The sequence below is a fragment of the Mus caroli genome, unplaced genomic scaffold (genome assembly GCF_978045245.1).
Source record: "Mus caroli unplaced genomic scaffold, Mus_caroli_1 scaffold_12, whole genome shotgun sequence".
NCBI lineage: Eukaryota > Metazoa > Chordata > Mammalia > Rodentia > Muridae > Mus > Mus caroli.
The window spans coordinates 24,658,789-24,679,134 of record NW_028227267.1 but is presented as its reverse complement, the minus strand read 5'-3'; the positions used below and the strand labels follow the sequence as shown (position 1 = coordinate 24,679,134).

The 20,346-nt window shown below is 39.0% G+C and overlaps 1 protein-coding gene across 4 annotated transcripts in view; it reads left to right on the top strand.

Annotated features, from left to right (window-relative positions):
• Ankrd28 (ankyrin repeat domain 28) overlaps positions 1 to 18,775 on the top strand; it is a 139,188-nt gene extending 120,413 nt beyond the window's left edge. For 3 of the 4 annotated variants that reach the window (XM_021181416.3, XM_029469317.2, XM_021181414.3), the window contains exons 18-28: positions 1,885 to 2,086; positions 5,320 to 5,407; positions 6,152 to 6,269; positions 6,357 to 6,576; positions 8,437 to 8,524; positions 8,612 to 8,695; positions 9,295 to 9,440; positions 10,172 to 10,254; positions 10,588 to 10,670; positions 12,123 to 12,214; positions 15,238 to 17,524. In XM_021181416.3, coding sequence (XP_021037075.1) covers positions 1,885 to 2,086; positions 5,320 to 5,407; positions 6,152 to 6,269; positions 6,357 to 6,576; positions 8,437 to 8,524; positions 8,612 to 8,695; positions 9,295 to 9,440; positions 10,172 to 10,254; positions 10,588 to 10,670; positions 12,123 to 12,214; positions 15,238 to 15,524 — 1,491 coding nt within the window. In that variant the 3' untranslated portion in view covers positions 15,525 to 17,524. Of the gene's footprint in view, positions 1 to 1,884; positions 2,087 to 5,319; positions 5,408 to 6,151; positions 6,270 to 6,356; positions 6,577 to 8,436; positions 8,525 to 8,611; positions 8,696 to 9,294; positions 9,441 to 10,171; positions 10,255 to 10,587; positions 10,671 to 12,122; positions 12,215 to 15,237; positions 17,525 to 17,809 lie in introns of those variants that run through there. The other variant, XR_015044610.1, reaches the window with a different exon arrangement.
• Positions 18,776 to 20,346: the final 1,571 nt, after the last annotated feature.

The following is a 20,346-nucleotide window of genomic DNA, read 5'->3' as shown; positions in this document are numbered from 1 at the left end:
TTTAAGCTTACATGTGTGCATTGTGTGCATTGCGTTTTGTATTCAATCAGCTTATCAATGGACGCTTAGAGTCCCCCATCTCTTGGCTATCTCAGTATAGCTGTGTTAGATAGGCTTTCTAAACTGAAATGGGTAGTTTTGCAATTTAGTTAGTATTTAAGTTCCATGAAATGTGACTATATTCCTAGTTTTGCATTTTATATCTATCTGTCTTACTTAGGGTTTCCATTGCTATGAAGAGACACCATGACCAAAGCAACTCTTATAAAGGAAAACATTTCACTGGGGCTGGCTTACAGTGTCAGAGGGTTAGTCCATTATCATCATGGTGGGAAGTATGGAAGTAGACATGGTGCTCTGGAGAAGGAGCTGAGAGCTCTATATCTTGATCTGTAGGCAGCAGAAGGAAAAGTTGTCTTCCACACTTGTTGAAATTTGAGCATAGGAGAAAGCCCACCTCCACAGTGACACTTCCTCCAACAAGGCCACACCTCCTAATAGTGCCACTCCCCATGAGCCAGGCATCCAAACACATGGGTCTATGGGGGCCATACCTGTTCAAACCACCATAATACCTCATCCTAAGAAACTTTCAGAAATTAGTTGAAATAGTTCACTTTCTTTTATTATTATTTTCACCTCACCTTTTCAACCTGATACAGTGGGACACTGGAATGAGGTTTTAGGAAAGTATTATTTTTTCCTAAATTTGTTGGTACTAGACATACAGGCTTTTCCTTTGGTCCCTTAGAGGAGCTGATGAGGGAAAGAACCCTATAACAAGGCATTATCATTTTCTCTCCCTTATTTGTTTTTTTGGTTAGATCTGTCTTCTGTGTGTCCACTGATTCCTCAGAGCTTGTTCTTGGAGTAGCATGAGTTCTTTCACTTTATATTGCCAAGTAAATTTGGACATGAATCTAGAATGAATTCCATTGTCTACACTCACTTTAGTCTTTGAGATAGTTAACCTTTTGAATCATTAAACTTCCTACAGAGACATCAGTAGAACCAAGCTTTCTCTTTGCTTATACTCTCTGGCTTTTTCTTTCCTTCTTTTAGAGTGGGTATCCTGGACCCTCTGTACCCCATTTTCAGTCCATCTCATAAATGATTCAGTTCTGTCCTACCTTTGCATGAGTTTGGAAATGGAACTTAAGTCACTAGGCTTGTGTACCAAGTACCATTTACACACAGAACTGTTTCACCAGCCTGCTTTTTGGATATTTTGCAGAAGTACTGCTTTATCATCCTGTGAGGCTTATTGCTTTATTCCCTATACAGTATCTTACCCAGTATAAATAATCTATGTGCCATTAATATCCTGTAAAGTGAATTGTCTGCAGAGTTTCTTAGGCTGTGTGATGGTGGGAGCTCCAATTTTTTCTGACAGATCTTTTAGGTCTCACTGTTTCCCACAGTTACCACTGTGCCTGACAGATATTCTATCAGATCTCAAGTCAGTACCTTTGTGCTGGAAGATATGCTTATGTTTGAGCTCTGGCACATCATGGGATAAAGGTAGTTGTTTTATGAGAAATCAAGTATTGTGACCACCTGTCATTTGAGGTTTTATTATTTATAGAGTATGAATTCCTTAATATGGGAGAGTACTAGTGATTATTACAAAATAAAAATCTATAGTTTAATCTTTCTGGCTTTTCAATATAGAAGTTTGTATTATGTCAGGCATAACAATGTAAAAATAAATTTGCTTACTTTACATTTTCCAATGCAGTAGGGTAGTGGACATGTAACTCTAGTAGACTTACTTACTCCTTACTTACCTAACACACACAAGTCCTTAGTTCCCATCCCCAGAACTGGGTGGGGAGGGGGAATCTTCTTAGGGAGTCGGTCTAACATACATATTTTTATTTCTAGGCTTATCATGGTCACCATCAAGCCCTGGAAGTGTTGGTACAGTCTTTGTTAGATCTTGATGTAAGAAATAGTAGTGGTAGAACACCCTTAGATCTTGCAGCCTTTAAGGGCCATGTTGAATGTGTGGATGTACTCATTAATCAGGGAGCTTCAATCCTCGTAAAAGATTACGTTTTGAAGAGAACACCTATCCATGCAGCAGGTATGCCAATTACTATACTTGATTTGCTGTTGATAGTCATAATATTCTTTTGGTATTGCTCCTGGTAATTGTGTTTACTTCTTATGTTAAATGTCAAATGATTGTATTCTGAAGGAAAAACAACAGCAAGACAACACTTTTAAAAAATAGAATAAAATGGAAGTTATTTTAGATTAACATGTACTCTAGTGGCAACCATTAATGTTTTAAAAATAAATACTTTTAAGACTTATTTAAATTTCATATGTATGAAGGTTTGCCTGTATGAATATATGTGTGTGCCACATCTGTGTCTTGTGTTTATGGAAATCAGAAGGTGTCCAATCCCCCAGAACTGGACTTATGGGTAGGCCATCATGTCAGTGTTAGGGACCAAAGCCAGGTCCTCTGTAAGAGTACCAAACACTCTTGGCCACTAAACCATCTGTTTAGCCCTAATAGAGGTTTTTGCTTATTTTACTAGTCTAATACACTGCATTAAATGCTTAGAAAAAATTTATAGAATGTTAACTTCTGCAAGGGCTACCCCAGACTGTAATTTTATAGTGTTGGCAATGTATGAAAAATGTAGGAATCTATAACCAAGTTACTGGTATGTGAGAAAAGACTGGAAAAGGGAGAGGTGAACAATCATAGAAATGACTAGTACTATATAAATATAAGTATATAAATAGAAGACACACATTTCCCAACTCTTTACAGGAATTACTACATGGCAGTATCCATTTTCAATAGCCAAGACTGGTAGGTACAACTGAAAGATAGTAGTCAAGCCAAGTGATGGTGGCGCATGCCTTTTATCCCAGCACTCAGGAAACAGAGGCAGGTGGATCTCTTGAATTAGAGGGTAGCCTGGTCTATAGAATGAGTTCCAGGACAGCCAGGGCTACACAGTGAAACCCTGTCTTGAAAAAAGTAAAACAGGAAGGAAGGAAGGAAGGAAAAAAGAGAGAGAGAAAAGAAAAATAGTAGTCAGGTGGTTTTCTTATTAGTTCCTGTCTTTATGCAGTCTGATTCGATTCACTTTGTGTTTATGGAGTGATCTTTCAGAAATCACTCAAATATATTACTTGAGTTCTACTTTGTACTGTTTGGGAAAAGATACATTTTAGAAGACTATAGAAATATAGACTATACTGTTGCTCCCAGAAAAGCTTTAAAAACTATTGGATATTCAGCCACAGGTTAGAAACAACTGTTTTAATGAACATTTAAGATCTCATAATAAATATGTTATTTAAAAACTATCAAGGAGTATGAATAAGAAGTCATTTTCTATTATAAATAAGAGAATCATGTAAATCTTTATATGACTTCAAAATACTGTAACCACAGATTGTTTACAGAACTAATTTAAAGCTTTAAATGGAGTGTTTGTCACCCCCACCATATGTGTGTGTGTGTGTGTGTGTGTGTGTGTGTGTGTGTGTGTGTGAATGACATGGTCTCATCAGCCTACACTGACTTAGAACTCTGCTGTATGTAGCCCATGACTGCCTCAAAGTGACAATTTTCCCACATCAGCTTCTGTCTCAAGTGCTGGGAATACAGGCATCCAGCAGTCTAACTCATGAGCATTTTGAGAGAGAAAGAGCTCTGAGACAAATGTACTGTGTTACTCATCGTGTAAGACAAACACTGGATGAAACTCTTCTGCAGATGTCTCTCACAGTCAGAGACAGTTTGGGAAGTATATTACTACTTATGTGCTGTGAGGAAACACTTGTTTTCCCTCCCTGAAGGTTAACATTCTGTTCTCACAATGATACTGTGCTAGTACTGTGGTTATTGAACTTAGAACACAACAACACTCATCAGAAGCTACTGTGTACTGAATATAAATGAATTGACATTTTAATAATAAGCCAAATTAGAGCTCGTTGATCTCTCCCCAAGTATTTTGACACATGTTTATTACTAAGCTAAGATCTGTTGCTAGAGTGCAACATGCAGCCTGAGTGAGGGTGGTTTGGAGTGGTAAGTTTTTATAAGTTATTAGAGTCTCATCGAACTATTAAAAGGTACTGTATAGAGGCTTGGGGTGCAGCTCAGCTGGTAGAGTACTTACCTACCATATGTGAAGTCCAGTCCACATGAAAGAGGGAGTGGTGGTGTATGCTTATAATGACAGAGACAGAAAAGTCAGCAGGTCTGTCTCCAGTACCTCATAAAGGATGTGTGGTTGTACTCGGTAGCAATTTCAGCACTTAGGAGATAGAGACAGAAAGATCAGAAGTTCATGGTCATTCTTCCATAAATAGTGAATTTGAGGCTTGCCAAGCTGCAAAATACTCTGGACAAATAGGCACCTAGTTTTCTCATTACTTTTTTTGGGGGGGGAGGCTTAGGAATCATAGAAGACCTTCCTTTCTGTATCATTTTGTCACTTGCATATTTCCATACACTTTATTTGTTTATTGTGTGTGGCAGGACTTGATTTCTGGAGGATAACATACCTTAAAGTGTCCTATTGAGGTGGAGGGATTGTTCTTCTGTTTGTCAGTTAATAAGCTGTGGGGCATATGAAAACATTTCTTTATAAAATATGTCATCTATTAGTGTATGTGCTATTTGGAATTCTTTTCAGCTAAAAAATTACCTAACCAAATGTGTCGTAATCAACAGGGATTCAGTCCCACTCCAAAAAGTGTAGAGCCCTACAGTCGTGGTTCCACGCCGCCCTCACTCAACATGCCAACAGAGTCCTTCTCAGCGCTTGCTTTTGTGTTTATGTCACAGAATCATAGCTGCTGCTTTACAGGACTATATCCACAACTGGCGTTTTAGAAAGGGGCCTTTCATTATCAAAATTAAAACGATTTGCCCAAAGCTCTCTAGACTTCTCAATATCTTCGTGGTTGACTCTGGACCTTGTACTTACCTTGCAGCTAATCACTGTTGAAAGAAAATATGATTAATATGACTGACTTGGTCTAACGTAGTTGACTTGATTGCACACCTTGGCTGGAGGCAGGTCACTCTTCTAAATGAAATGAGGATTCTGTTAGCATGGAGGATGGTGAAGGGATAGCTGTGGAGTGTGTGTTTTCCTTCCTGTGAACAAATACAATTCCCCTGATAGCAAATACAGTATAAAACCTACTTTGTGTGCAGGTGCTGTCCTGGTGCTTAATGAATTCATTGAAAGGGTTCCAAAATTATATACTCAAAGATATGCTTACTCTAGTTTTGTTATATTGTACATACTAAAATTATTTTCTTTTACTTTACAGCAACAAATGGTCATTCGGAATGCTTACGGTTATTAATAGGAAATGCAGAGCCACAGAATGCAGTAGATATTCAAGATGGAAATGGACAGTAAGTTTCAATCATTTTTAATTTTTTTTTTTTGAGACAGCATTTGAGTATATAATCCAGGCCTCCATAACATAATCTCACTACCTCACCCTCTTTAGTGCTGGGATTATAGGCATGTACCACTATATTTTGCTCTTAAATTGTTGTTAAAGTATTAAATATTCTAATACTTTTGGTCCCTATTTTAGTAGATACATCAAAGTTTGTAACTAAAAATGTCAACCATAGCTGTACTGGCTAGTTTTGTGTCAACTTGACACAGCTGGGGTTATCACAGAGAAAGGAGCTTCAGTTGAGGAAATGCCTCCATGAGATCCAGCTGTAAGGCATTTTCTCAATTAATGATCAAGGGGGGAGGTCCCCTTATGGGTGGGACCATCTCTGGGCTGGCAGTCTTGGGTTCTATAAGAGAGCAGGCTGAGCAAGCCAGGGGAAGCAAGCCAGTAAAGAACATCCCTCCATGGCTCTGCATCAGCTCCTGCTTCCTGCCCTGCTTGAGTTCCAGTCCTGACTTCCTTGGTGATGAACAGCAGTATGGAAGTGTAAGCTGAATAAACCCTTTCCTCCCCAGCTTGCTTCTTGGTCATGATGTTTGTGCAGGAATAGAAACCCTGACTAAGACAAAAAGTTTTCATTTAAATACATATAAAGTTATATTGCAAAAGTGCATACATGAAAAATAAGCCATCACATCATTGCCGTTTTGTCAGTGGTGACACTAAATCTAATTCCGTTACTGTTCAGGACACCTCTTATGCTGTCGGTTCTCAATGGGCACACGGACTGTGTATACTCACTACTGAACAAAGGAGCAAATGTAGATGCCAAAGACAAGTGGGGAAGGACAGCGTTGCACAGAGGGGTGAGCCAAAATTAAACATAAATGCATTATATGCGTGTGCCCTTCCCCAAACACGGTGTGTTTAATACACCCAAATTATTTTTGCAGGCAGTGACAGGCCATGAAGAGTGTGTAGACGCATTACTTCAACATGGTGCTAAGTGCTTACTACGGGACAGCCGGGGTCGGACACCCATACACTTGTCAGCAGCCTGTGGACACATTGGAGTTCTTGGAGCCCTTTTGCAGTCAGCAACATCTGTGGATGCAAATCCAGCCATAGTAGACAATCATGGGTATACAGCACTTCACTGGGCTTGCTACAATGGTTAAGTATCAGATAAAAACCTGCTTTGAGTGTCTGTCTACTGGGTTCTAAGTAAACAAAAACAAAGTCCTTTATCTTGATAAAGAGAAGTCACTCATTTTCAAAAGTGTTTGAGATAAGCCTTTACATTTTTTTTTCTTTCAACTCACTTGGATGGAAGTCTAATAATTATACCACAGTAGCCAGATTGTCTCTGAGTCAAAGGAATTACCATACATTGCCACTGAAGTTCAGTTTGTTTTTATAATATGAATTAACATTTTGTGAGTGTAATATACTGAGAAAGTATCCACAGATGGGAATTTTATGTAAAAATCAGCGAGATAAGCTTTTAAGGCAATTTTTTTTGGTTTGGTTTGGTTTGGTTTTTTAAGACAGAGTTTCTCTGTGTAGACCAGGCTGGCCTCAAACTCAAATATCTACCTGCCACTGCCTCACAAGTGCTGGGATTAAAGGCGTGTGCCAGCACTACCTGGCTAAAGCAGTTTTTTGTTGGCTGATATTTTTTTTAAATATATCAACAGTGGCAATTAACCATTAAAACAATTTGCAAAGAAGTATGTTTCCTAAGGTAAAATGTACTTCTCTTTTGGTGGTTTACTTTGTTTTACAGCATTGCTCACAGGTCTGTATGTGGGATGCTTTTCTTTCTCTGTCGCTGATGGACTTCGGCTTTCTAAGTACATTCTGTATGAGAAACAAGCAGACGTGTCTGACTTTCAGACAGGCAGGGTTTTAGTGATTCTGAACTGAGCTGGAAGAAATGAATGTTAATGCAGTAACAGAGCAGACAGTCTAAAATGAATGCCTTATTGATAGCCAAATGATGGCCTTACAGTAATTTGACATTTTAAAAGTGTAATATATTGAATGGTTTTACTCTAATTAGTAATTCTTGCACAGAAAAATAGAAACACTTCAATAAAATCAAGCAAGCTTTTTTCTCGAAGTGGTTTTAGAAAAGAATTAGCTATATACTTACTAAGCTTAAAGTTTAGAATTTCAGTTTATATAGTCATATGCTTGTATAATTTTGAGTATCTTGATTATCTCATTTATTCCTTTCAAAAGTTAACCCTCAGAAATAGCTCTCTGGAGTATTGAGAGAAATGGTGAGGTTGTTGGCTCGGCTCCACCCAGTGCTGATTCCTGGAGATAGTAAAGCAGCCCTTGCCCAACTCAGAGGGTGGTGGCTCTATACTTCTTGGTGTCAGGATTTGACAGTTTCAGCTATTAGTAATGTTGCAATGTTAACAAGAACTGAGAAGTTTAAAAATCTTCATAAGAATAATTTTTGTGGGATCCACAAAATGTCTCATCAAGTAAAGCGCTTGCCACCAAACCTGCCAACCTGAATTTGCTTCCTAGGAATCCATATGAGTGAAGAGAACCAACTCCCAGGCTAAGAAAATCCGAAGTTTTGGTTGGGATTTATAATTTTGTTGGGTTCTTTGTTTTCTGTTTTTAAGGTTGCGTTTTTTAAAAGGCTATCTGCGTACTTCTCTCAGAAGTCAGCATATTTGTCCTTTTTTTCACAGTATCTAGTGTTTTAGGAAATTGTCCTTTATTTGCTATTTTAAAAAGGTATATACCATTTATTAGTTGAAGAGGAAAGTTGCAAAACAAAACATGCTATTTGAACTGTTTAAAAAAAAAAAAACAAAACCATGTGCAGGCAGGTGTGTGTGCCTAGAGATTTTCTAGGGCCTTTGAGATCATTAGTTACATTAGTTATGGTCTAAGGAGTGGAGATACATTCAAGCAGGGGCTTAAACTTTTTCCTTCTAAATACTTCTATACATTTGAGATTGTTGCAAGTATGTCTTATATGTTAATATCTAGTTTTTATGCACCTATTAGGTCATGAGACATGTGTGGAGCTACTTTTAGAACAGGATGTTTTCCAGAAAATAGATGGAAATGCTTTCAGCCCCCTGCATTGTGCCGTGTAAGTAAAGCCTTAGTGAATCAGACTTACTGAGGTGTTTTAAGAAAAATTGTTACTGTGACACTGATGGCCTTGTTGTTCGTCCAGGATCAACGACAATGAAGGTGCTGCTGAGATGCTGATTGACACCTTAGGAGCCGGCATTGTGAATGCCACAGATGCAAAGGGAAGGTAGGACCCCAATTAGTGTCATCCAGTGTTACTCTCAATAAGAGAAAGCATGGTAACTACTGGCCTTCGGTTTGAGAGCTTATAGAGAACTCACAACTAATTGAAAAAAGGAGTTTGCAGATGTAAATTATCAAGTCTTAAATTTCTCATATTATTAGGGAATTTTAAGTTTTGTCACTTTATTTTAAAATATAAAGGTTACTCTCCTATTTGAAGAAATATGATTTTAAACCCAGAGAAAATTGCTTAAAAAGTTAACAGTTTTCTAAATTGGATTACAGATTGAAAAAACAGTGCAACAATTGTAATAAGTAGTCATTTGGGGGTAAACATCTATTTCTGTTAAGTTTTCTTTAGTGCTATAGTGTTAACAGTCTATGTATAGTTCATCCTTATTTAGGCAAGTTGTAGAGTTTTTAGATTATGTAAAGTATACATATCTAAAATAGAAATTAGTCCCTTTGAGCTTATTTGTTTCTTAGAATGCTTCTGTAGCATAATGAGTAAACCCTTGGAAAACTGTTTGTTCTAGTCTGAGGAATAATTGTTTCCAGTATATGTGCCATTTAGCTTGTGTCATGTGTTTTACTGTGTCCCAGAACTCCTCTCCACGCCGCTGCCTTCACAGACCATGTGGAGTGTTTACAACTGCTGCTCAGCCAGAATGCTCAGGTCAATTCTGCAGACTCTACCGGAAAAACACCTCTCATGATGGCTGCAGAAAACGGACAAACCAATACAGTTGGTAAAGAAACTGTCTAGAGATGTAGAAATGCCCCTAGTTTGAGGGTCAGCCTTGGTTCCATTGTGTCTCCATAAGAAAGGAAACACTGCTTAGAACCAAGCTTAGTTTGTTCCTATACACTCTGCTGCCCAAGAGCCTCTCAGAAGATTAGAAGTAGAAGGGGACTCTGGGCTAGGTAATAAAGCACAACCCACGAGTTAAAAAACGGGGCGGGGGGGGGGGCATGGGGGAGCTGCCAGAATTCCCTGTGTGTAACTTAGCTTCCCGGTGCCCTCATCATTCCACATTTCATTCTGGAGCATTACCCTTTCGTTATCAGGGTAGTTTAACCTCAGGATTTAATAACGGTGGCTATGGAACCAGATTGCATGAGTGAGAGTCCTAGATCTAATTAATTGACCTCCTGCCTCAGTTCTTTCACTTGCAAAAAGAGAAAAATGACAGCATCTACTTTAAAAGATCATGTAAGGATTGAATAAGTTCCTATAAAACTAGAGCACATAAAACAATGTTTGAAATTTATTAACACTCCAAAATGTTAATCTGATTCACATAAGAATATAAAAGTTCCCTATAATTCTATGGTAATGTGCATTATAGTGTTTATCTTGAATTAAGTATTTGCAAGAGGGATATTTTTTGCTCTATGTCTTCGTTTCTCTACAGTGAGTTACTGGTAATTTAAGAAACATGTTCATAAGCATAAGAATTGATGCACTTTTTCCTCCCAGAGATGCTGGTTAGCAGTGCTAGTGCAGATCTGACATTACAAGATAAGAGTAAAAACACCGCCCTTCATTTGGCTTGTGGCAAGGTATGTACATAGTTTAAGAATGGGTTCTCCTGGTTACTGTTGGTTGACCTTTTTTCCAGTTCACTAAAATGAACAGAAATAGGAAGCAAATGACTTAGGTAGGGTGAGGTTACAGGGGAGTGTTGGCTTACTAGGTTTTGAAATACAAGCTTAGCCCTTCATATTGACCTGTCTTCTTATTCCTATTTCTGATACCTATAAGTAGATACTTAGGACATTACCTTAGAAAAATTGTATGTATGTGTAATATTGTACATATATTAGAGATGGTTGGATTTATATGTTTATTCTTTATAGTGAGATGTTTTTAAGAGCTATTTTCCACAATTTTAGGGTCATGAAACTAGTGCCTTGTTAATTCTGGAAAAGATAACAGATAGAAACCTCATCAATGCAACCAACGCAGCCTTGCAAACGTGAGTACTTTAAGTATCTAACTAAATTTAGTGATCTCTACAGTTTATAAAAAGGTAAATGCACTTTTAAAATAGATCAGTTACAAAGCATTTAAAGAATAGTTTTTACAATTGTCAGGACTCATTTCTGAAACCATAAAACTAAAAGTTCTAATATTTAAAAAATTTTTAATGTTGCAACATTGTTGCAATTTGAAATTACAGCATTGATAATAATGGTCTTTTTCTCAGTCTGCTTATTCATTTAATTTTCTAAAGGAAGGTAGAGCTATTCTGAAAAGTGCTATTCATACTAGCTTTCTCTCTGTCTCTGTGTGTGTATGTTATAAACTTAAAGAGGTTTCCGAAAGAACCAGTCTCTGAATATAAGCAGTAAGACTTGAGTTTCACTGAGATCTTAAACCCAGCTCTTCCATCATCCTCTTTCAATTTCCAGTTTAAAAAAGAAAAAGAAAAAAAGATGGGAATAGTTCACATTCCAGGTTCAGTCAAATCCCTCAAAGGTCCAAATGTTAATCACTGGACCAGTAAACATCTTTTAAAGACTATTTGAATTTGTGATACTGTAGTATAAATGTTTATAGCCTTGATTGTGTATTTGTTAACTTCATTTCTTAAACCAGTATGTTAAGACTGTAGCTCACCCAGTCCCAGTGGACACATCCGTAAAATACTCCTGCCCCTAAGATTCAGGGAACATTGTGAAAGCAGGGGCTGAAAGATGGTAAGAGCCAGAGAGTCGGGGGATGTTTTGTGTGAGTATGCCATGGAGTAAGGTCAGAAGCCACACCTGTACAGTCTTGCCAAAATGACTACCTCAACATGACCTCAATAGCCATGCCAAAGTGGACCAGGGCAAGCCAGGAGGGCCTCAACTCCTTACAAAGAACTACCACTGGTACCTAAGGAATACCAAGAGTGTGAAATGATCTTCTCTAGAGAAGAGAACATCAATCCAACGCCAGTGGTCAGCCCTGAAGAATCCGTACAGTATATACAAGTAGCATTATACCAACCCAGCGAGTTATACATAGCAGTGTATTTGTATACACACATGTATGGAATAGCAATAAATGAAAGAGACCATGAATTTGGAAGAAAGCAAAGAGGAATATATGGGAGGGGTCTAGAGGAAGGAAAGGGAAGGGGAAATGATGTAATTGTAACCTCAAAAATATAAGGTATATATATATTAGAATGTAGTTCATTGGCTAACACTTTGAATATAGAGTCTTAGACGATCCAGTGGTTTGATGAGGTCAGGAACTACTGCTGCTGACCAAGGCTGGGCTTTCTGTGGAGGTGCCGCTCTCCCTCCTGCCTTCACGGATTGACAACTGGAGGAGCTCGGGTTTGTATCTCTAGGTCTTCACCACTTGCCCAAGTGTTTGCTGGCAGCCAGGTGTGTATCTGTCTGTTCACTGGACATAAATGTACAACTTTTCCCCACAGACCTCTGCATGTTGCTGCCCGAAATGGGCTCACAATGGTTGTTCAAGAGCTCCTGGGGAAAGGAGCAAGTGTGCTTGCTGTTGATGAGAATGGTAAGTAGGCTCCATGGGCCTCCCCTCGGCCAGCTTCTTGGAGTTTTTCTCTTTTGCTGGTGCATCTTTGAAGTAAAAATGAAGTTTAGTAGGGTTTTTATTGGGCAAGGAAAAGCGTTGGGATTAATATTGAGGAGTTCTATATAATAGAGAAATAAAAGTGCGTCTGATAGGTGAGCTTCCGAATGCACATATATTCTGTTAGATGAAGCTTCATATTTCCTATCTGCTCACCACTCTTGTTCATTTTGGAACTCAAGGTTTTGTTCGTTAAACAAATATTTGCCAAAGCCCTACTAACGTGTCCTATTCATAGACAAAGCCAGTCCTTCTACTCTTAACTTAGATTCTGTCCCCTTTTTCCTGTTAGAGACGATCACTTTAGCAATCATTCCCTACTAATGTCACTGTGTGTTTGTGGCGTTGGAATCAAGTACTGCGAGTACTCTGCCACCAAACTGTATCTCAAGCCTCTCGCCCCTAACAGAAAGAGATTAGTTCTGCCAACTTCAGAAACCACTAATCTCACAGCCTCTGCCAGCTGCTGCTCTGTTTTCCACTGCAGCAGAACTACTCAGAAACTGGCTTTCTGTAGGCAGGCTTCTGTCCCCACCACACTGTAAAACACTTCCCATCAGGGTTCCTGATGGTTCTCCTGCGTGGTCAGTCAAATCTCGGTTCACTTGGCAGGCCAGTTTGGGTATGTGAGTACTCCTTTTTGGTAAACTTTCTTTGCTTGGCTTTTAGGGACTCCACACCAATGCTGGAGAGTTCTAAAGTCTGTGGTCCTTGCTGCTTTTCTTGTCTGTGTTTGCCCTCTAGATGATCCTCTCTAACCCTTGATTCTGAAAACTCCTTGCTGAGACTTGCTTACTTTTTATTTAGGAGCGACCTCTGTGTCTGCATTCATATGTCTGTCTGTCTGCTTAATTAATAATACCATATAGATGTCTAATAGAACTGTCAGCCCTTTTTCCTTACCTGCTGCAGACTTACAATCCTGGTTTCAGTTGACGGCAGTTCTCTTCTTCATAGCTTGAGGAGCTGTCCTTGGTTCCTCTCATGCCCACTGTACAGTCCACCAGCTTTGCTGATTCTTTCTTTAAAGTGAGTGTAGTGTGTGTCCTTCTTCTCTGCCTATTGCCCTCACTGGGAATTCTTAAAACAGAAGGAATGTTTCTCCCATCAGTTTTTATAGTTCTCACAGTGAACTACAAACTACTCCATTCCTTTCCGAGCTTGTTTCCTATCCCTGCCCTTTCTGCTTCTCTCTTCCCTTCCAGTTCCTCTCCCGTGGAATCAGTGCATACATTATAATCTCTGTTTTAGCTCTGTCTTCTACCTGGAACACTCTGGTCTGCGGGTGTTCTTTGACTAAATCCTTCATCTGTTTCAAGTCATAGCTCAAATTCCATCTTCTCGATGAAAGCTTAACTCCACTAACCTATCTGTGTTGCAGCGTTCTTAGTCCCAGTCATCATGATCGCTTCTTCTTATTTTCAGTAAAACTGTCTGTGTAACTTACTGAATATAATGTGCTTGTTTTTTTTCATGTTGAAGTGTCTCTTCCATGAGAATGAATATGCGCTCCATAAGAGCAGAGGATCGTCTTTGTTGTCTGTGTTTAATGATAGTTTCTGAGTGTTAGAAGAGTTCAGGCTCCATTATCATATTTTCATTATCATGAAAATATGAAAGTGGTAGAAAAACAAGCCCAGTAATTAGATGTATATACTGTGATATGATCATATATTGAAATACTATACAGCAATGAAAGTTACCTGACTATAGTTACCTGTGACAATATTAGGTCTCACATAATTAATCAAAAGAAGTCAAATTTTAAATATGTATACTATATGCTTCCATTTATTGGTTTAAAAAACTGGGCAACAAGGAATTTGTTACCACAGAAAGAAAAGGTCAGGATAGTGGTTACACTGTGGAGGAGGAAAAGGCATGCAGTGTTTGTGGTAGCCGGCTGGTGGCTATATCAATATTTTGTTTGTGATAAATCATCCTATTTTAAAACAAGTTATGTCTTTTAAAGTATGTATTATGTGGCTGCTAAAACATGAGCACAGTAATATGAAAAACAGAGCAACAATAAGTAAAGCTAGTCTAAAATTTCAAGACATCTATAACATTAGCACCTTTTGGCTGCTCATGGCTTAAAACAAGGGCAACCCAAACTTGATGTGGGATAGTTGGAACTTGCCGTCCCAGTAGGATGTTTACATCCTCTCTCCCACCACATGCTTTATCCATGGCTTTCCCATTGATGCTTGGGGCTCTTTATATTTGAGGAAATTTTTTGGCTAAGTTGAAAGGAAATACATGTCTGGGATTCTGAGTTTTTAACGTTTAGTTTATCATTTTCTCACAAGGCTGTATCTACCCAGTGGGTTCTGGGAACTCGCTTTTTCAGCAGTGGAATTTTAAGTGCATACCACCCTGCCTGGCTTCTTTAAGAGGGATCCAGGACTTAGGTTCTCATGCTTACAAGGTACTTAACCCACTGAGCCATCGTCCACATCTGAGGCCGACAAGCACACCAAAATTCTGACTTCTGTAATTCAGTTGTTATGTAGTTAGTGATCATCTCCTTGTGTTTAATTCATATGCTTCCATGTTTAGATGGTCACCATGTAGAAGTTAACTTAGACAGGTGTGAATTACAGTAAGCCTCGACTCACTGTTCTAAAGGGAATCAGCTGATGTGTGTTTCTTGGGTTTTTTTCTTCCCTTTATTCTAAGAGTGCTCCATCTTTCCCAAGTTGGGTTGGAGATAGGTAAGTTGTGAGATGTTGGGGGAAGTACCCATTGTGAGGCTTTAGTTCCCGCTTCTGTTACTTAGTGTGAAAGCTCTCCTTCTACCCCACATTCTTAACATTGTACCTCTTTCTGCTTACTAGACAGTTGTGAATTTATCTACTCAAAGTATCTGCTGTAAGCCATCAAATCTGTGTGTGAAGATGGAAGATCTTGGGATGTTAACTTTTAAATTTTAAATTCTGTTATAGGCTACACCCCAGCTTTGGCCTGTGCTCCCAATAAGGATGTGGCTGACTGCCTGGCTCTCATTTTGGCCACCATGATGCCTGTCTCGTCCAGTAGCCCATTGACATCCCTGACATTCAATGCCATTAACCGTTATACCAACACCTCAAAAACAGTTAGCTTTGAAGCCTTGCCTATCATGAGGAATGAAGCCAGCTCCTACTGCAGTTTTAACAACATTGGTGGGGAGCAGGAGTACTTGTACACCGACGTGGATGAGCTCAACGACTCTGACTCCGAGACCTACTGAAAGGCCGAGTGAGCTGCAGCTCTAAGGAAGTTCTGGCACTGAAACTTCAAATCGGGCTTTTTCGGGAAAAAGGCACTTTCTTATCACACACAGATTCAACCTGAAGAAAGATCATGCAGTGAGCGAATGGAAGAAACATGACGACATTAGGAAGAAGAGTCTTAAAGGCAAGTTTTGCAAAAGGAACTTCTAGAATCTTAATAATGACTTGACCAGTGGAAAGCACGGTGATGTCGATTGCTTTGTGGGATCCTTTAATTGGCTTTGCAGTGCCAGAAATTGGGACACTGCTCCCTGACCTGCTTACATGGGCAACACTGCTGTAAAGAAAGAGATCGAAACACTAGATTAAATTTTACCCATAAAATTACAGCTAAATTTTAATGCAATAAAAGTTTGGTATAATAGGCATTATGTACACATCAAATTGCCAAGGACCAAATAACATACAGATTTTTTTATTAGAACTCCATTTTGTGGAAACGGAAATAGATGAAATGAGAAGTCAGCTAAAGCAAACTTCAGTGCTTCTGAAAGTGAAGCCAGATTTGGTTTGGTGTTGATTTTTATAAAGAAAGTGTCTCCCGGTACTGTATTAAGCCATGAGAGAGGAAGCAGATGTATTTTTACATTTTTTAATATAAAAGTTTTTAGATTCCACTTTTTATAGACTTCAGAACCAGTTAACTGGGTGCAGCGTGGTTGAAAGTACTAGAGACAGACAGAGATGAAGTCAGGGCTGTTGCCCACAATTGAGTGGTTTGCTTTTAAATTGAATTGTTTTTTTTTTAAGGAATTCCGTAGAGGAAATTTTTAATGAATTTAAAAAACAGACTATTTCACCTCTTGTAATGCAGCGGTCCTGGAGAAAGGGACATCTGAGCCTCTCTGTGCGCGGCACACCTGCATCACATTAGTTACTTTGGGACCTCTCTTTTTTGGCTGGAGGAATTCGATTGTCATTTATTTTAATCTTTGAACTTTAAAAACAAGAATCAAAATTTTAAAAAGTTTGAAGACTCTTGTTATGAAACAATGTCGAAAGCTGGCTTTGAATTCTATACAAACTGGGATTGTAAATGTTTTATGTAAAAGAAAATACCTAAAAATGTATCTGCTTCTTCCTCTCATGCGCCCTCACAGTACTGGAAGGCTCTTGAATGCATCCTTTCTTTTGTTGTTGTTGTTGTTGTAGTCGTTTGTTGTTTTAAGACAGGGTTCTCTATGTGTAGCCCTGGTTGTACTAGAATTTGCTTTGTAGACCAGGCTGGCCTTGATCTCACAGAGATTCACCTGTCTCTGCTTCCTAAGTGCTGGGATTAAAGGTGTGCACCACCAATGCCTGGCTTCAGATGTTTTCTTTATAAAAATCAACATCAAACCATTTGGCTTCCTTTTCAGAAGCATTGGAGTTTGCTTTAGCTGATGATTCATAACATAAGCAGAATCAGGTTATTTGGAAGGCATTTCTGTATTGGGCAAGATTTAAAATACTTCAGGCTTTAGGTCCTCCTGAGATCTAGAGTAGCGGGTGTTCAGCTTCTTACTGTCAGAGAGATTGCCTTTCAGGTAACAGAGAAGAGGCTGACATTAGGCTAATTTTAAATTACACTTTTCTGTGGTTCTTTTATTGTAACTGTCACTTTCCCAGTAACAATGATTTTACATTGGGGGGAGGGGTCTTAATAGAGCTGGGTAAAGTTCCATACATTGCAACAAAATGATACCCAATTTCATCTTACCCTTTTTGTATTGTGAAACTGGAACTTTATGACATTGTAAATTATCAGCTGGTTTTTCTGAATATAAAGTGTGAAAACACAGAACAGTATTTTGATCTATTTGATAATTTTGTGGGTTTTTTGAAGAATTAATGAGCATGTACATAGAAATAGTGACTGCTTGAATCCTGTATTTACTTGCACTCTTTCAGTACATCAAGATTCCTGTATATTTTAGAGTATAATAAAACACAGACGTGAGCTGTATTTAATGAATAATGTATTTGTATCTGTGCATATTACTTAAAATCTATAAAGTTTCTAGGGCATTGACTACTAGATTTTAAGCATTTTTCTAAAATATTTGCAAAATTATAAATATAATCTCCATCTTTTCTTTATAATATAAAGGAGTCATAATGAACCCTTCTTAATTAATAGTGGGAGAAGGGTAAATATGCATTTTAAAAGACCGTAGACTACATTTCTATTGTACCTTTTAAAAAAGAAAACTCAAGAGGATTCTAAAAGTATACCATATGTGTGCTTTCTCTTTCCTTTTAGGAATTCTCTTCTGAATTCCCTGAGGGAATTTTCTAGAATCTCAGAATTGAAAGAGACCTGAGGTTCATCCAGTCTAACCTCTTAAATGCAGGAGCCCCTTCTCCAAGGTTGTCTTTCCACCTTGAACACTTCCAGTGACTCTACCTCACGAGCAGTCCATTCATTGTTGAGCAGCTCTGTTAGGAAGGTCTCCTTAATGGAGCTGAAGCCTCCCTCCTGGTAACTTCTGTCCTTGGGCCCAGCTCTGTCCTCCAAGGGAATGCTGGAAGGATGACTTTCCACCCTCTGCCATGTCTTCTCTTTCACAGGCTGTTGACTCCTTTGCTGAAGTGATTTCCAGATGGACTCATTAGATACATTGTCTGCACATCTATTGAAGTCAAATGTGTAGCTATAAAGTAACAAACTCATCTTTTAATTTATCCTCATATGTATGTAGAGACCAAGATCCTGCATCACTTTAAGTAAAACACTCTGGAGGTAGTTTGTGCTGTTACCAGCCAACTAGAAAAGCTGTTCCTTTGTGGTAATTTGTCTCTAGCTTGAGCAACCCACTTCCTTTGGTGTGCACTGGAAGAGGGAAATTTTGAAGTACTATCCCAGAAAGTGTTGACTAACACCAGTATTGGAATAAATACAGGAGCACAGCACAGCGCCATACGTTACTTTATAGTTACATACACCTCGTGTGCACCAAGCATTGGACCTGGTGGGTCGGTTGTGTATTTATCCTCACCCACAAGGGGAAAGTCTGTCGGCCTTTAACTTCTGCGTGAAAGGTGACATCTAAGATATGTGTTACAGTAATACCAGCTTTTGCTCAGAAACAACTTTGGGGGAGATAATGATGACAGGTGACCTCAAACAGTGCCATTTAGTTCAGAGATCTCTAAATGTAGCTGTAAATTTGGGGTTAATTTGGCTTCAAATATTGGATCTTTTAAATGAAATAAAAATTTTTAATGTAAAAAATCAAGTGTCTTTCTTTTTTACATATAAAGAACTTTTTTCTTTAAAATGTGTTAAGTTACAGCAGGTTTTTAGATAAGTTTTTTGCTGGTTGTTAGTGTGTTTCCTACAGCCTAGAATGAATTCCTGAGTGTTCCTACTCCACGTCTAGGTGCTGCGATTACAGGTATGTGCCTCCATCCCCAGCTCTGATTTTTGTCCTTAAGAACCCAGTGGCTTAGTAGTTATTTTAGACTTTTGAACTTACCAAAATGAATCTTTCACATGTATTAACTCAACAAGTATATGTTCCTTACCTGCTATGTACTTGAGTATCACTGGGCAGATGGTGGTGGTGTCCTTTAACGGCTGATGGTTTCATCATGAGATGGTGTAAGCAGAAAGTGATAAATAGGACTGAGATAAGCCACCACCGAGGAAGGCAGGAACAGGACACCTAAGCGATTGGGAAGGCATCGAGCTTCATGGTGGAGGCAGCGCAGAACCTGGACACTGGGGAACAAGTCTGACTGAAGCAGGTGAAGAAGGCCTACCTGATTTCCTAGGTTCAAGAGCTTGGAAGTGCTTGGAAGAGGGCAGATGGGGACACGGTGCTCTTCAACACGGGGTGTTCCTACATGAAATGAGAGCGTAACAAGCTATACAGAGCTTTGATAACAGGCATAAAAACAGACAAATATTAGTAGCTGCTTGGGACCACAGATAAAGGAGTTTGGTTTTTTTTTTTGGTTTTTTTTTTTTTTTTTTTGGTTTTTTTTTTTTTTTTTTGGTTTTTTCGAGACAGGGTTTCTCTGTGTAGCCCTGGCTGTCCTGGCACTCACTTTGTAGACCAGGCTGGCCTCGAACTCAGAAATCCGCCTGCCTCTGCCTCCCGAGTGCTGGGATTAAAGGCGTGCGCCACCACGCCCGGCAAGGAGTTTTAATAATCTTTGAAATCATTTCTGTAGGTAACAGTAATAGAAAAGGCCAGTACACTGTTGATCATGTACCAGGCAAAGACGTAAATGCTTGAAATATGTTATCTCTTAATCCCCATGACTATCCAATGAGGTAGGTGCTATTAATAACATTTAACACGTGGAAGAAGACAAAATAACTTTTGACCACAGTCTTGATTTTTAAAACCTGACTTCAGCTGCAGGCAGTCTTCCTTCTCCTGTAGTGCTCTCTAACGTGTGTGCTGATTCTCTGGTTTTTGTCTTGACTTCAAAATTGTTAAATTCCCTTCAGTTTTATTCTCACAGCTTTAGAATAAACAGGAATGTGGTCACAGCCAGTACTGGACACCTGCTGCTTGCAATGGAGCTGAGGCTCTGGGTATAGAGAAGTAAGGGGGAGGGGGCTGTCACTCACCCTTGTGACAGAGTGGAGCCAGAGAGCCTGCCATCTGCTCACCTCCGTCACTGTTGCCATCATAAGCACCTTGCATCTCACTTGCTTAAAATAACCCTCATGCCTTTGTAGGTTGGCTGACACAGGCTTGTTGGAGGGGCTGCTTCAAGCGGGAGCCTTCAGAGGGCTTTGCCACCTCTTAGGAGCCGACCTTCATCTGTTTCATCTTGATCCTA